The sequence below is a fragment of the Triturus cristatus genome, chromosome 3_2 (genome assembly GCF_964204655.1).
Source record: "Triturus cristatus chromosome 3_2, aTriCri1.1, whole genome shotgun sequence".
Classification (NCBI taxonomy): domain Eukaryota; kingdom Metazoa; phylum Chordata; class Amphibia; order Caudata; family Salamandridae; genus Triturus; species Triturus cristatus.
Genome location: NC_140584.1, coordinates 560218465 through 560232792, shown reverse-complemented (window position 1 = coordinate 560232792; position 14328 = coordinate 560218465). Strand labels below are relative to the sequence as shown.

The 14328-nt window shown below is 48.8% G+C and overlaps 1 protein-coding gene across 1 annotated transcript in view; it reads right to left on the bottom strand.

Moving 5' to 3' along the window:
- The window catches only part of VPS13C (vacuolar protein sorting 13 homolog C), a 2873871-nt gene that overhangs the window by 1903116 nt on the left and 956427 nt on the right, over window positions 1-14328 (bottom strand). Inside the window, exon 32 of the mRNA XM_085648297.1 lies at window positions 2421-2588. Within this exon, the coding sequence (XP_085504423.1) occupies window positions 2421-2588 (168 nt within the window). The remainder of the gene's footprint in view (window positions 1-2420; window positions 2589-14328) is intronic.

Below are 14328 nucleotides of genomic sequence, written 5' to 3'. Positions count from 1 at the left end.
TGTCAGCCAAGAGCCTCAATGAAGAGATATCTTGATCCAACACTGCCTCTTAGTGATATCATTGCACTTTGACGATGCCTGTTATGACTCATGAGCATGTGACTGATTGGCAGCACTAAAATGTACCAAGGGTTCATTGTGGTCCATAAATGCTACAATGTTTCATTGAAAGAAGAGTGCATAATGAGCCAACTGTTTAGGAATAGACAGATATGAACTCCCTCACTGTGGAGATGACCAACATCTACTACCATAGCTTTAGTGACCAGTCTTGGTGCTGCAAAAAGGCCAACTAAGAGTAAATAAAATAGCATACAACATAGATCAATACAACATCAAAACAGCCTGGAACATTTTTATATTTGAATGAGAAAACGTGTATCTTTGAGATTCAACAAGATAATCCAAGTTTGATTCTGAAGTGCCGGATGGATCTGCTGAATCAACACCATCTTCAATTGCTGCTTCTTCAAAATTTAGTTAAAGAAGTTAGGGTCGGGATAGGCTTTAGGCCTCCCATTTCCTGGGGACAAGAAGGCATCTGTAGTAATACCATTTCTTCTCAGAATGTAAAATGGTTCTCCCTTTCAAGAAATATCAAAATTTCATCATCAAGAGGTTTTTTGTGGGGAGGAGGTGAAAATGGTCAACTTTCACAGGTGACTTTTCAAAGTCCTGCTTGTGAATGAGGTGTGGCAGAGGGAAAGGGTGAGACTTTATGGAAAAGAGTAAACTAAGTAAAATATATGGAGGACCCATTGATCTAAAGCAACCTCTCTTCATTTTGAAACTTCGGAGAAACCACAGAGAGGATAAGGGTGTCTTTTCAGAGGCAGATGAGAGGTGTAGCTGCTGCTGGTTATACAGACCTGAACCTCTACACCGTTTAAGTTAAAGTAACTCCTTTGGGTCTGCTGAGCTTGGCTGGATCGTTTATATTGCCAACTCTAAACCCTGAGTTTTCACTGTAGATGGTGGAAAGACCGCCAAGTCAAACCTATGCTTTCTTTAAAATCCTCTAGTGAGCAGATGACTCTCTCACTGAAGTAGTATTAGGAGAGCACACCCAGCCATGATAGTGTAACACCATGACTGAACTTGTGAATTCATGATGTCACGTACAGTGTGCATCATCTGCTTTGCTGAGCTTTTATATCATTGAAGAAGTGGAAAAAATACCCCAATGTTTAAGAAAGGAAAGAGTGGCTTTCTTAACCATCTCCCAAAATGTGTGGAAGTTATTAGGCAGGATGCACTGAAGACCTTGAGAGCTAAGCAGTCAGAGAGGAACACATTAGGTCCGGCTGCACAAAGTTTTGTTGGCAAATGATCTGTTGGCATTGAAAAAAGATGTTAGCTTGGCATCTTGAAACTAGAAGACATCTGTAAATCTGTCAAATGGCTCAGATATTCATAGCTGTCATTGTTTCCTCCTTTATATAATCTACCTAGCATTCTGGTGCATAAGGTACATTGTGGGTGTAGAGGGGTAATTGACCCCAAACTTGATAAAAAAACGACCTGAGAGGGTCGCATCAAAACATAGGGCACCATTACCGAGCATGGCTTGGGTGGCCTATAGCAGGATTGGATACATTAAGGGTGACTTGGGTACACCACAGGTGGGTAGTTTGTAGGTAAAAATCAATAACATGGCTTCCTATAAGGTATGCTGGCATTCTCTGTAGTTGCCAGATTGGGAAGAAAACCTACATTGTGAGCTACCATTTCAAGTACTGGGTCTGGCTCCAAGATGGAGCAATTTGATGGTATGTTCTATGCCTTTTTTTGTACTTATGATGTTAGAACTATGGTGAGATCCAGACATTTAGGTAATTGTCCTCCCTCTTGAGATCTCAATTTTGCTAACTCAATATGTGAGGCCATGTAGAAAATTATCTCCCTCTCTCATTTATAGCTTAGGGTGTAAAAGGGCACAACAATCATAAGATATCATATCATGCTTGGTTTCTAGCCCCCAGAGCATGATAAGTGCAAGTAGGTACCGAACATTTGTCATTTGAAGCTCGAGGAGGGCTTAAAGCATTAGGGTTTCAGGGGTGATAAATTACACATTTTTGAAAAACAACATAAGATAATGTTGAGCAAGCATAAAGTGGCTCCAGATCTTCGCAACTATGAATAGGGGTAAAAAAACAATTGACATTGCTGATACCAAAGAGTAAATCTATGAAGAAGTCATGTTACTTTTGATTGGTGCCTCACTGACCCAGTGCAGATGGTGGTGATCGAGAAGTGCTAGAAAAGTATTCTGGACACAGCTGCACGACGAGTTACTGTTAAAAATGAGGACTCAGCCAGAAGCAGTAGCCATAAGTAGTAAGTTGAAAGGTTTCCCATAGGATATGAAGATTAATAGCAAAGCATTAGATTCTGTGAGTAATGGACACAACGCTTACCAGAAGTGACATGAGGAATTTATGAAGATACACAATTTGAATGCAGCCAACTTTCAGGCACATCTTTCCATCTACTTTGGACATATCCGAATAAGCTTCTCCCTCAGTAGCATCAGGATACAAAGACATATTAAAACTGAAGACTTCATCTCCCATTATTGAGACGGCCTGCAGGAAAATAGAAACAATTATGCTACACACCAAGATTATACAGAAAAGAACCATGCGGCATATGTATCAAGCCTTTTTCCCATTTGCGAACGGGAAAAAGCCTTTTGAGATGTATCATCCCAAAAGGCCATCGCATAATAGGGAATCGCAAAATTTGCAATTCCCTATTTTGCGACTGTATTTAAGGAATCGCAAATTGCGATTCCTTAAATGCAATTCAGGATGCACCCAAGTTGTGCAAATTTGCCTTAAGAAATCGCAAATTACCACCAACTTCAAGTTGGTGGTTATTTGAATTTCCTAGAAAAATTCACTTTTTTGCATTTTACAAAGTGCCATGTGGTGCACATACATGCCCTTAGGGCATGTATGTGTGCCACATGTGCACACATGCATATTTCAGGGGTGCAACAGGTTGTCCTTTTGACACCCTTGAAATTGCATTCGCCATTTGCGAGTACCTAATGGGTACTTGCAAATTGCGAATGTCTAACCATTCATTCCTATGGGCCTCTAGGCCTATAGGAATGAATGGGAAGGTAGCCCTTAATTGCGAATCGCAATTTGCGATTCGCAATTAAGGAATACATAGGAATCGCAATTAATATTGCGAAACCTACATACATTTCATTTTGAAAGTCCTTAATAGCGATTTGCTAAAATTCGCTATTAAGGACTCGCAAAAGGTTTTTATGATACATATGCCCCCATGTCTATTTTTAGGCCATGCTGTAAACTCAGGGTAACATATCTAACAGAAACAGTGCCATATTTAGGACATATTGAATTCATAATCCAGCCAAAAATGTTGTTTACAATAATTTAAAAACACCCTATTATTTTAAATTATCTACTAACCATAGGTTGAAATATAACATCTGTATTTATAGCTATATGTTTCGGAAAACAAATGAAAGGATAAAGTTAATGTGGTAACATACCTTGAAACTCCTGAAGGATATTTATCAAACCTAATGACTCTACAATGAAAATTTTTTAAACTCTTTGTGCTAAGGTTTTCTGTTGTACCCTGAATATATATCGCACTCTAAGCATAGAAGAGAAAGTCACCTTCCTTCAGTAACCCCCTTTCTGGTAGAGACCCTATCTAGCACCAGATTCCTCACCTTTTGAATATTCCCCATGCATCAGACTTGATCCGGAAACTTTTCAGCAATACCTCTGCGCGCCAGTTGTGGGTGCATGCGGCTCTGCACTGATGCCGTTCTGCTCTGGCAATGTCATGTGGACCTTATACAGGCACCACTCGCGATTGTTGGCATCAGTTGCTTTTGAGACAATCTGCACCCTCAAAAAACAGAGCCCCAAAAGGAAATTGGTGTGACCAATGTGCAGATTCTCCTAGACCAACAACAGAACGGAGAGGATAGGAATCTGCGGCTAGATAGAGTCTCTACCAGAAATAGCTTTACTGAAGGTAACTTTTGCTTCTGAGAAAGACTTCTAGCTGCAGATTCCACAGCTTTTTAATTGATACCAAAGCAGTACCTATATGGAGGTGGGTCTGTGGAAGCACTCAAATCAGAAAGAAATGCAGGACTGAGTGGGCAAAATGCTCCTTGCAGCAAACCGGACTATCCAGATAATGCTTTTTGAAATTTGTAGACATGCCCACGTAGCCACCTGGCAAATGTCTAGGACAGGGACTCCATGTACTAACATAGTGATAGCAACTTTGGCCCTGGTGTACGAGTTACTTACCTTCGGTAACATTGTATCTGGTAGAGACTATTCTAGTCGCAGATTCCTTCACGTAGAATTATCCCCAGGAGTGAGGCTGGATCTGGAAAACTTTCTTGCCCAGCATCCCTGCTCGCTGGGGGGACGACATCACGCGACTCCACCCAGGCATCGTCAGCGTATGTGACATCAGCGAGGTCACATAAGTCCCACCCCGGCGCGCCTATGTCAGTTTTCTTCGGAGAACTTTTCTGTGCCACAACGCGGAGCCAGCAAACAAAACTGTGAGAGTATAGGAACAGTGTGCAAAAGAACCAGAAAAAGGGATGGTGAGGAACACCACCATAAAGAGCAGTGTAGTATCCCAAGGCAGGGAACCAATAAGAACAGATCAGCAACCCTGCCAGTACAGAGACAACCCCGCCCCCCCGGAGACAAGGGACATATGTAAAAATGTCACGATAACATGCAACAGGCCTACAACCCTAACCAAAGACAAGGAAGGGGAACCAGTCGAGGCCACACAGGGAACGACAAATCTCCAAGACATCCCCAACACAGAGTGTGACAACCCCCATCAGGAACAAGGGCTTAGGCACAGCCAAAAGACCCCAACCACAAGGATCGCAAAGAGCCAGAAGTATCAACAAACCTATCCTCCCACATGACAACAGGGAGGAAAAAGGGACAGCCTGACAAAGAGGCAAAGAATGGACTCATAGAAGACACAGCCACCCACAGGGAAGCGAGTGCAAAAGACCAAATCACAAGCCCTCGCAGAACAGGGAGGAAGGGTGGGCCGGGAAGGAATCTGCGGCTAGAATCGTTACTGAAGGTAAGTAACTCGTACATCTGATAGAGACTACTAGCTGCAGATTCCTTCACGTAAAATAGATACCCTAGCCATACCCAAGGAGAAGGAGGGTCTGCGAGAGGACCCCATCCACCGGGGCACAACAGAGGGCCGCAGGGGGGCAGAGTCCAAAAACAGGACGAGGAGCCCCATCCCCCAGGCAAAGGGAAAAGAAGAGAAGATAGCCAGTCCTCACTCAGCAGAGGAAACAAGGCAAGGCGCAAAGAGGCCAAACACCCCATGCTCATGTGAGGCAACAAAACCTCCGCCCAAGGCCAAGGCAAAGAAAGGAGCACCGAAAGAGAAGAGCAACCTAGAGACTACAAAGAGAAGAGGCAGAGCAAAGGCAATCCCAGACAGGACAGCGCCGGCAGCAAGAAACAGGCGGAAGCTAAAAAGGGGAACTCAAGGTCACCCAGGAAGAATCGTCCAACGCCCCACAGGGACAAACTGCGCCCGCAAGAGGGTGCAGAAGTCAGGGACCATCCCCTCCACAGGGAGAAGAGGTAGAAATGAGTGCAAGGCCCACTGGAAGCAGCTGAGAAGGCATGAGGATAGTCCTACTAAAGCCCCAACGGTGCAGAAAGAACAAGAGGGCGGCACTGACAAGCTCCGCTAGACGCCAGGGACACCACAGAAAAAAATGCTCAAAGCAAAAAGGCAAAGAAGAAGGTTGCATCCGCAACATACCATAACGCTACGAAGATCAGAAGCCTGCAGGCGACCACAACTCCCCAGCACATACCAGGGCTATATAACAGCCAACCCTGCCCCAAATAGGGCATGTCATATCCCAAGACATGGGAACCTCTTAAGAAGAAACTTCCACAGCAGAGGACAACAAAAAGACCTGCGGCAAAAAACCCTGCAGGAGGCCTATCAAGCAGCCAGAGGGGAAACGCAGAAGGCCCAATCTCAGGCCCAGCATGGTACAAAAAACTCAAGGGAAAAACATACAGTCAAAAAGGGCTGGCCAGCAGCCAACAGAACCACAGCCTCAGCAAGGAGGACTTGAGTGGCCACGAAGCACACAGAACAGACAAACGGGGCGACCCGTCCCAACGGAAGAACAGCTCCAAGAACCAGATCAACACGCTGGTCATTGAGGAGGAGAAGGAGGAGGAGGACAAAGCCCCGCCAAGAACCTCTGGATGGCTGAGTCTGCAGGGACATGGAACAAAAGAGCACCATCGAAGGGAAGGTCCACCAGCTGTTCTCGAACATTCTCCAGGAACACAATGTCCCGGAGCCAGGCATGGCGACGAAGGGCAACTGAAGAAGCCATGGCACGACCCAGCACCTTCGAGATGTCCAGAGCGGGGCAAAGGATAAACGCTGTCAGCTACCGACCATCCAAGACATGGTGTCTCAAATCCACACAGGCACCCTCCTGGGAAGCGGCAGACATAAGGGACTCTGCCGAGTCCCACAAGCAATAAGTGGCTCTAGCCAAAACACAGTGTGTTAAGGGCCCGCAGACTGGTTGAGACAAACATTGCGCCCCCAGGAGTCCAGCCAGTGGGCCTCCCGTGACAACGGAGACGACAGCAGGGGTAAAGCAGGAAAGGCAGACTGCAAAAGTGGGCCTCTAGCGGAAGGTTGAAGAGAAAGGCACACCGGATCACCCGGTGCGGGATAGTGGCGGTGCAGTAGGTGCTGGGGCACCAGGTCCCCCGTGGCGGGACGGCCCCAAGTCCCCAAGAGAGAAGAGTGGAGTGAAACCTCGAAGGGAAGCAACAGTTCCCTACCACCAGAGCCCTGATGGAGAACCTCCAGAAGATGATCTGTGGAGAAATGGGTAGCTGGATCACCCATGCGCAAATTCCCACAGCGGTGGAAACGGTGCGAGTGAAAGCCGCACCCGCCTCCATAGGGCCCCGTGGAGGGGAAAGCAGCTCCTCGTTATGCGACGGCTGCAAGCTAAGGCGGGCATCCCCCAAGCCAACCGGAGGAAGGAATGACCAAGGCCGGAAAGAAGGAAGAGGGACCGAGGAGTGGGGACCCTGCGGTTCCTCCGGCGAGGAGCCGCTTTGGACGACGTCGGGGAAAAAGCCACGACACAGCAGCCCATCTCTGGCGAGAATGACACCAGCAACCGCCGAACCTCTGGAGAAGCGTCGTCGTCTGAAGACAAGTCTACGACCCGATGTCAGCCCGGTGCTGTAGAGTACGCAACTTGAGGCAGGACACCATCGTTGACCGATGCCGGAGGAGGCGCCGGGGAGACTGACACGGCGCAGGAGACCGGAGCTGGGCCGGAGCCGGGGAGGCGAAGGGGCGGCGCAGGAACAGCACCGACCCGACCTCGTGAAGGGACGAGGAGGGCCCGGGAAGGGACGAGGAGTCCCCCGCCAACTGCGACTCATGACAGGGTGAGATGGGCCCTCCGCCGACGTGTGGTTCCGCCAGCAGCCGCCGGAGCGGCATCACCTCAGCCAAGGCCGCCGCCTGTCCCGAGGACCGAGAGGGGCTCGAGGGTGCGACCCGAGCCCCGGCGACCTCCCGCGACACCACAGGGACTCCCGCGGGAGTTTGCGGAAATGCAGAGGCGCCGTGGTCCGAAGGAGGGACCCCCGAAGGGCTGCACCCCAACGGCACCACATCCTCCGAGCCTGGATCCGAACCAGTCGGTGCCGGGGCTGGACCCCGCACACTGCAAGGGAACCGCTGACGTCCCAAGAAGGGAAGGAGGTGGCGGAGAAGCCAGCGAGGCCTGCAAAGCCACCGCATATGTCTCCATCTGGGCTCTAGTCGCCCCCACGGCCGGAAACGGCAGATACGGGGACGACACTTGGGGCCGCACCACCGCGGAGAGCCCACGCCCCCGACAGGCCAGAACCCGACCCTCGGGGACAAACTGCGACATTTACCAATAGGTGAGTGACGCTCTTGCGACCTGGGAGAAGATCGAAGTTGGCGAGGGAAGCCGCGGGTCCGAGAACCCTCCGCTGGGGCTGGGGCGAGGTGTCGATGCTAACCTGGACACACGAGTAGAAAGAAGTTTCATCCGGCACTTCCGCCGGGACTTCGGCTTCATCTGCTGGCACGCCTCGCAATCAGTTGAGTCGTGGTGCTCCCATAAACACCATACAGATGGGGTGAGGATCCGTCGCCGACATGAGGCGGCCATACAACGAGCAAGTTTTAAAGCCTGAAGGCATTCGCACACTGTTCCCACACACACAGCAATAGCACAAGGGAAATGCCTAAACAGGCCCAGAGCACAAACCGGACCCGCGTTGAACAAGGAAAAGGAAAAAACTGACGTAGGCGCACCGGGGTGGGACTTATGTGACCTTGCTAACGTCACGTACGCAGATGACGCCAGGGCGGAGTCGCGTGATGCCGTCCCCCCAGTGCGCAGGGATGCGCTGGGCAAGAAAGTTTTCCGGATCCAGTCTCACGCCTGGGGATAATTCTACATGAAGGAATCTGCGGCTAGTAGTCTCTATCAGATAGAATGAGCATGCAGTCCTCCCGGAGACTGCTTTTAAACTAGTGCTAAGCAGATCTTCATGCAGAGCATGACCCAGCAGGAGATGGTTCTTTTCTGCACAGCCATAGCATTTTTCACTGAAGAGAACCCGACGAAAAGATGATTATCCATCCAGTATTCTTTGGCATGATCTATGTAAAAGCTCAGTGCTCTCTTTGGGTCAAAGTGATGGAGTCTCTCCTACTCATTAGTGGGGTAAGGCACAGCACAGAACACCAATAAGATGTTTTGACCGAAGTGGAATGGCTTCACAATTTTTGGCAAGAATGAGGTCTGTGTCCGTAAAACAAATTTGTCTGGATAGAAGATGGTGTATGGCTGGTTGACACAAAGAGCTTGAAGCTCACTCACATGCCGTGCCTATGTAATAACAATGAGGGACACTTTCTTGAAGGGGAGGTGATGCAAGGAACAGCTGAGGAATGGCTCAAAGGGGCACATCAGGTTGTGAGAAACAACTTAAGGTTCCAATGTGGCATTACAAAGGGAGACAGAAGAAACAAATCTTGTAGCATGTTTAAAGAAATCTGGCAACGTTAAAAAGCCTGAAAGAGCCCAAACGTAACCCATAATGGTACCCAAAGGAAAGCCTGCCGGGTGAGAGATAAAACAAATAACATAATGTCAGAAAACTTGGCTTGGAGGAGGTCAATCTAATGTGTGCTGCACCACGCCACAAATTTGTCCCAAAGACTGACAAGTTACTTACCTTTGGTAATGTCTTATCTGGTAAGGACATAATCTAGTTACAAATTCTTTACCTTTGAATCTTCAAACAATATCCTTGTGCCCCCGGTGGTATTGATCGGCTACGTGTAACATCGTCAACATAGTCTCTACCATTGTGACGCCCACGTCACCTATAGAAGAGCCACCTCGGCATGCTGAAGTCAGTTACTTTTCAGGACTTTCCATGCCAGGAGCACAGAGCCATGAAGTGCACTGACGAACAAGTTACTTGCCTTCGGTAACGCACTGTCTGGTAGAGACTATCTAGTAGCATATTCCTTATTTTTGAATTTCCCAGGTGTCAGGCTGGATTGGGAAACTTGTGCTGAGCAATTCCCCTTGCGCCCAACATCGGATGGCTCTCTTTGGCTCTGTGATAATGTGTTACCGAAGGTAAGTAACTTGCTCATTTGATAGAGACTTCTAGCTGCAGATTCCTTACTTTTGAATCAGATACCAGAGTCATACCATCCCGGCGGTGGGTTGCAGACTTATATCCTATACTAAAAAGTCTTGCAGAACTGAACGGGCAAAATGTCCATCCCTGCGCACCTGACAATCAAGGCAGTAATGTTTTGTAAACGTGTGCAAAGACGCATATGTTGCAGCCTGACAGATGTCCTGGACTGGGACACCCCGAGCCAAGGTCATAGTCGCAGCCTTTCCCCTGGTGGAAGGGGCCCCTAATCCCTCAGGGGGCTGCTTCTTTGCCAAGGCATAACAGATCTTGATGCAGAGAACAACCTAGAGAGAGATGATCCTTTTCTGCACTGCCCTTCCCTTCTTCGCTCCCAAGTACCCCACAAAGAGTTGGTCATGGTAACTCTTTTGTGACTCACCCAGATGGAATGGGGTCAAAACCTTTGGAAAAAAGGATGCCCTGGTGCAAAGCACCACCTTTGTCCGGAAAGGTATAAGATAAGGAGGTGAGCAAGATAACACCTGCAACTCACTCACCCTCCGAGCAGAAGTAATCGCCACTAAAAAGGCTGTTTTGATGGCCAACAGACGGAGGGGACAATTGTGCAAAGGCTCAAAGGGAGCACACATCAGATAGGTAAGGACCAAATTGAGGTTTCCACTGTGGCATGACAAGGTGCATGGGTGGGAACAGGTGAGCCAGCCCTTTTAGAAATCTATTCACAATAGGAGACTTGAAGAGAGAGGGCCAGTCTGGCAGCCGCAAAAGTAGACAGAGCAGAAAGGTAACACTTGAGAGTTCCCAAAGCAGATCGCTGCTGGCCAAAGGTTAGAATGAAGAAAAGGACAATGGAAGGAGAAGCAGAAAGTATGTCAATAGACCTTTCTGTAAAGTATAATATAAATTTCTCGCCTACGGCAGGCATATAGTGGAAGGCCACCTGGCCACCAGAATAACGTTACAGACTTCAGGAGGAAGGTCATAAGCAATCAACTGCCGCCACTCAATCTCCATGCATGGAGGCGCAGAGTTGACAGGTTCGGGTGGAGGACCCTTCCCTGCTGCTGCGAAAGAAGATCCTGTCGAAGGGGCAGCCTGATCGGAGGATCGATACTCCTCCTCAGAAGCTCTGGATACAAGACTCCAGTCCAGAGCCACAAGAATGACTTGGGACCAGTCGTGTCTGATCTTCAGAACCCTGGGCGGAAGTGGTATGGGCAGAAAGGCGTACAATAGGCCTGAGCTCCACTCGTGATGAAAAGCATCGCCGAGCAATATCCGCCTTGAAAACTCCAGCGCACAGTATCGCAGACACTGCACGTTCTCTTCAGAGGCAAACAAATCTAACCGCGGTTCTCCCCACTGCTGAAAGAGACCTTGCGCCACCTCTGACTGGAGATGCCGTTCGTGATCCTCTAGGCATCGACGGATGAGTTTGTCTGCCCTGGCCTTGAACCACCAGGGTTATGCCCTGCTGTTCCAGCCATGTCCAGAGTCAAAGAGCCTCTCGACAAAGGGCCCCACGACCCCACCCCGCCCTGTTTGTTGCAGTACCACATGCGGTGGTGTTGTCCGTGAACACCTGCAATATCTTCCCCAGAGCGAAGAAATGATTTAAATGGCAACTGTATGGCTAGGAGCTACAACAAAGTTATGTAGAGCCCCGTCTCTTCTGGAGACAAGTGTCCCCTGATCTCCACATCTCCCAGGTAGCCGCCCTCAGGGGATGCAGCATCTGTCACAGGGAAGGGAGAGGAGTCTGCCGCTGACTCAATTGCGATTCGTTAACCACAGCAGATCTTTTGTGCTCCTTTCAAGATCTGAACCACGTCAGTGAGAGTCCCCCGCTGCTGTGCCCATTGAACTTCAAGTCCCACTGCCGAGCCCGCATACACAACCTGGCATGTCTTACTAACAGGATGCTGGAGGTCATGTGGCCCAACAGCCTCAGAGTCAGTCTGACCAAAATCCAGGATAGAAGTTGAAATATCGGAATCATAGCCTGAATATCCTGGACTCGCTGCTCTGAAGGATAGGCCCTAAACTGCACTGCGTTCAGAACTGCTCCTATGAAAGAGAGCTTCTGAGAAGGAGTCAGGTGTGATGGCACATTTATAGAGAACCCCAGTGAATGCAGGTGGTTTGCCACAGGCTGAAGGTGGGAGACGACAACCTGATCTTGCAGAGTCAGACTAGGAGTGCTTGGAGGCTGCCAAGGGCAGGGTGGCCGATGACTTCTGGCTTCCATTCCTTGGTCGGAATGAACCACTTTAACGTCCCCACATGACTTGGGAAGTCTGCACAAGACGTTGGCTGGGATAGGGCTGACGTGGCTGGAAACCCCTTCTGTTGCTATGAAAGGGGCGTAAGCTAGACAGGCCACGAGATGTAGAAGAGAGGCCCAAGGAACTGGGCGTAGCGCGAGAGTCCTTGAATCTCACTAGGGCCGAGTCTACATTCTCCCCAAAAAGACTGGTACCATCAAATGGCATGTCCATCAAATTTGTCTGGACATCACCTGAGAAGCCAGTTGTCCTAAGCCAGGCATGGTGCCTCAAGGCCACTGTCGTGGAAATCGATCTTCCCAGGGAAACAGTTATGTCAAGGCCACACATTATGGTGAATTTTGCTGCATCTCTCACGTCCTTAACTGCCTGAAAGACTTGTGGAAGCACTTGCGCAACCATCTCCCAAAGGGAATGGGAGAAACGGCCAAATAAGTATGCGGAATTCACCGACTGCAATGCCAGGCTGATGGAAGAAAACATCTTCTTACCAAGTTAATCCAGCCTCTTAGATTCCCTACCTGGAGGGGCGGAAGTGTTGTGTAGTTCCTATAAAACCTATATAAGATCTGCGCATTTAGATAACATACACTGTAGGATTGGTGTCAGACTGAATCTAGACACTCCCACTGGGTATGTTGGCCTATGTGACAGCTAGCTCACAGTGCCACTAGAAACTCCTCTTACCAAGGAGAGAATAGTTCTTGGCGACTATTGAACAGGACAATCCTGATCCCTCAGGACCGTGGGAACAGTGTACTAATTTTCGCTCAGTCACTTGTGCTCTCTCAGTCTCCGAGAGTTACACAGAATAAACGGTATGGACGTTTTTCAATAAGCATTTATTGAAAAGTAGATTTTCTAGTGTAAAATAGGTGCACTGAAACAACCATTAGACAGTAAAGAACAAGTTACTTACCTTCGGTAACGCTTTTTCTGGTGGATACAGTATCTGCCTGTGGATTCCTCACCTTGTGAATATCCCCTGCGCCAGCAACATTCGGAAACTTTTGTAGCAGTCCACGCCGATGGGGTCGAAGATGACGTCACAGAGACAGGGCTCCGCTCGCGACTCCGCTGACGTCACCGGCTCCATAAGAAGACCTCGTCGGCGTGATGGCGTCAGTTCCGCCCCTTTTTTCCGTGCCTTCGAGGCACACGGCCGGACTGACAGCAATATATATACACAGTATACACAGTACACAATATGCATATCAACACACACAGTGTGGAGAATAAATAACAAAGCACAAAAAATAACATAATGCCTTTGACAGTAATAAACACATTTGAAACACCATCAATAGAATACAGGCATAGAACTACAGGTATAGAAGGATGGACAACGGGGAGGCGGGTGGGTCAGTGAGGAATCCACAGGCAGATACTGTATCCACCAGAAAAAGCGTTACCGAAGGTAAGTAACTTGTTCTTCTGATGGATACATCTGCCAGTGGATTCCTCACCTTGTGAATAGATTCCACAGCAGTCCCCACTCCCGGAGGAGGGTGTCCACCCTTCTATACCAAAAAATCCTGAAGGACGGAACGAGCAAAGTGTCCGTCCCTCCTCACCTCGGTGTCCAAACAATAATGTTTTGCGAAGGTGTGGAGGGAGGCCCAAGTTGCCACCCTACTAATGTCCTCCACAGGAACACCCCTAGACAAAGCAGAGGTGGAAGACTTTGCTCTTGTAGAATGAGCCCTCAGCCCCTCCAGAGCTTCCTTACCAGCCAGGGAGTAGCAAATCTTAATGCACAAGACAATCTACCTGGAAAGGGTGCGCTTGTGCACCGCTCGACCTTTCCTGCAGCCAGCAAAGCCCACGAAGAGCTGGTCATCAACCCTGATGTCCTTTGTCCTGTCCAGGTAAAAGCTCACCGCCTTCTTAGGGTCCAAATGGTGAAGTCTCTCCTCCTCCTTGGAAGGGTGAGGGGGAGGATAGGAGGTAGGGAGGGTAATGGATTGCCCCAGATGGAAAGGAGTTACCACCTTAGGCAAAAACGCAGCCCTGGTCCTAAGAATCATTCGTTCAGCATGCACAGTCAAGAATGGGGGTTTTGAACTTAGAGATTGAAGCTCACTTACCCTCCTTGCCGAGGTGATTGCAATGGGGAATACCGTCTTAAAGGACAACAGCCTCAAGGGACATTTGTGTAAGGGCTCGAAAGGAGAACCCATAAGATAAGTTAATACCAGGTTTAAGTCCCATTGAGGCATAATAAAAGGAGTCGGAGGAAACTTGTTTGTAAG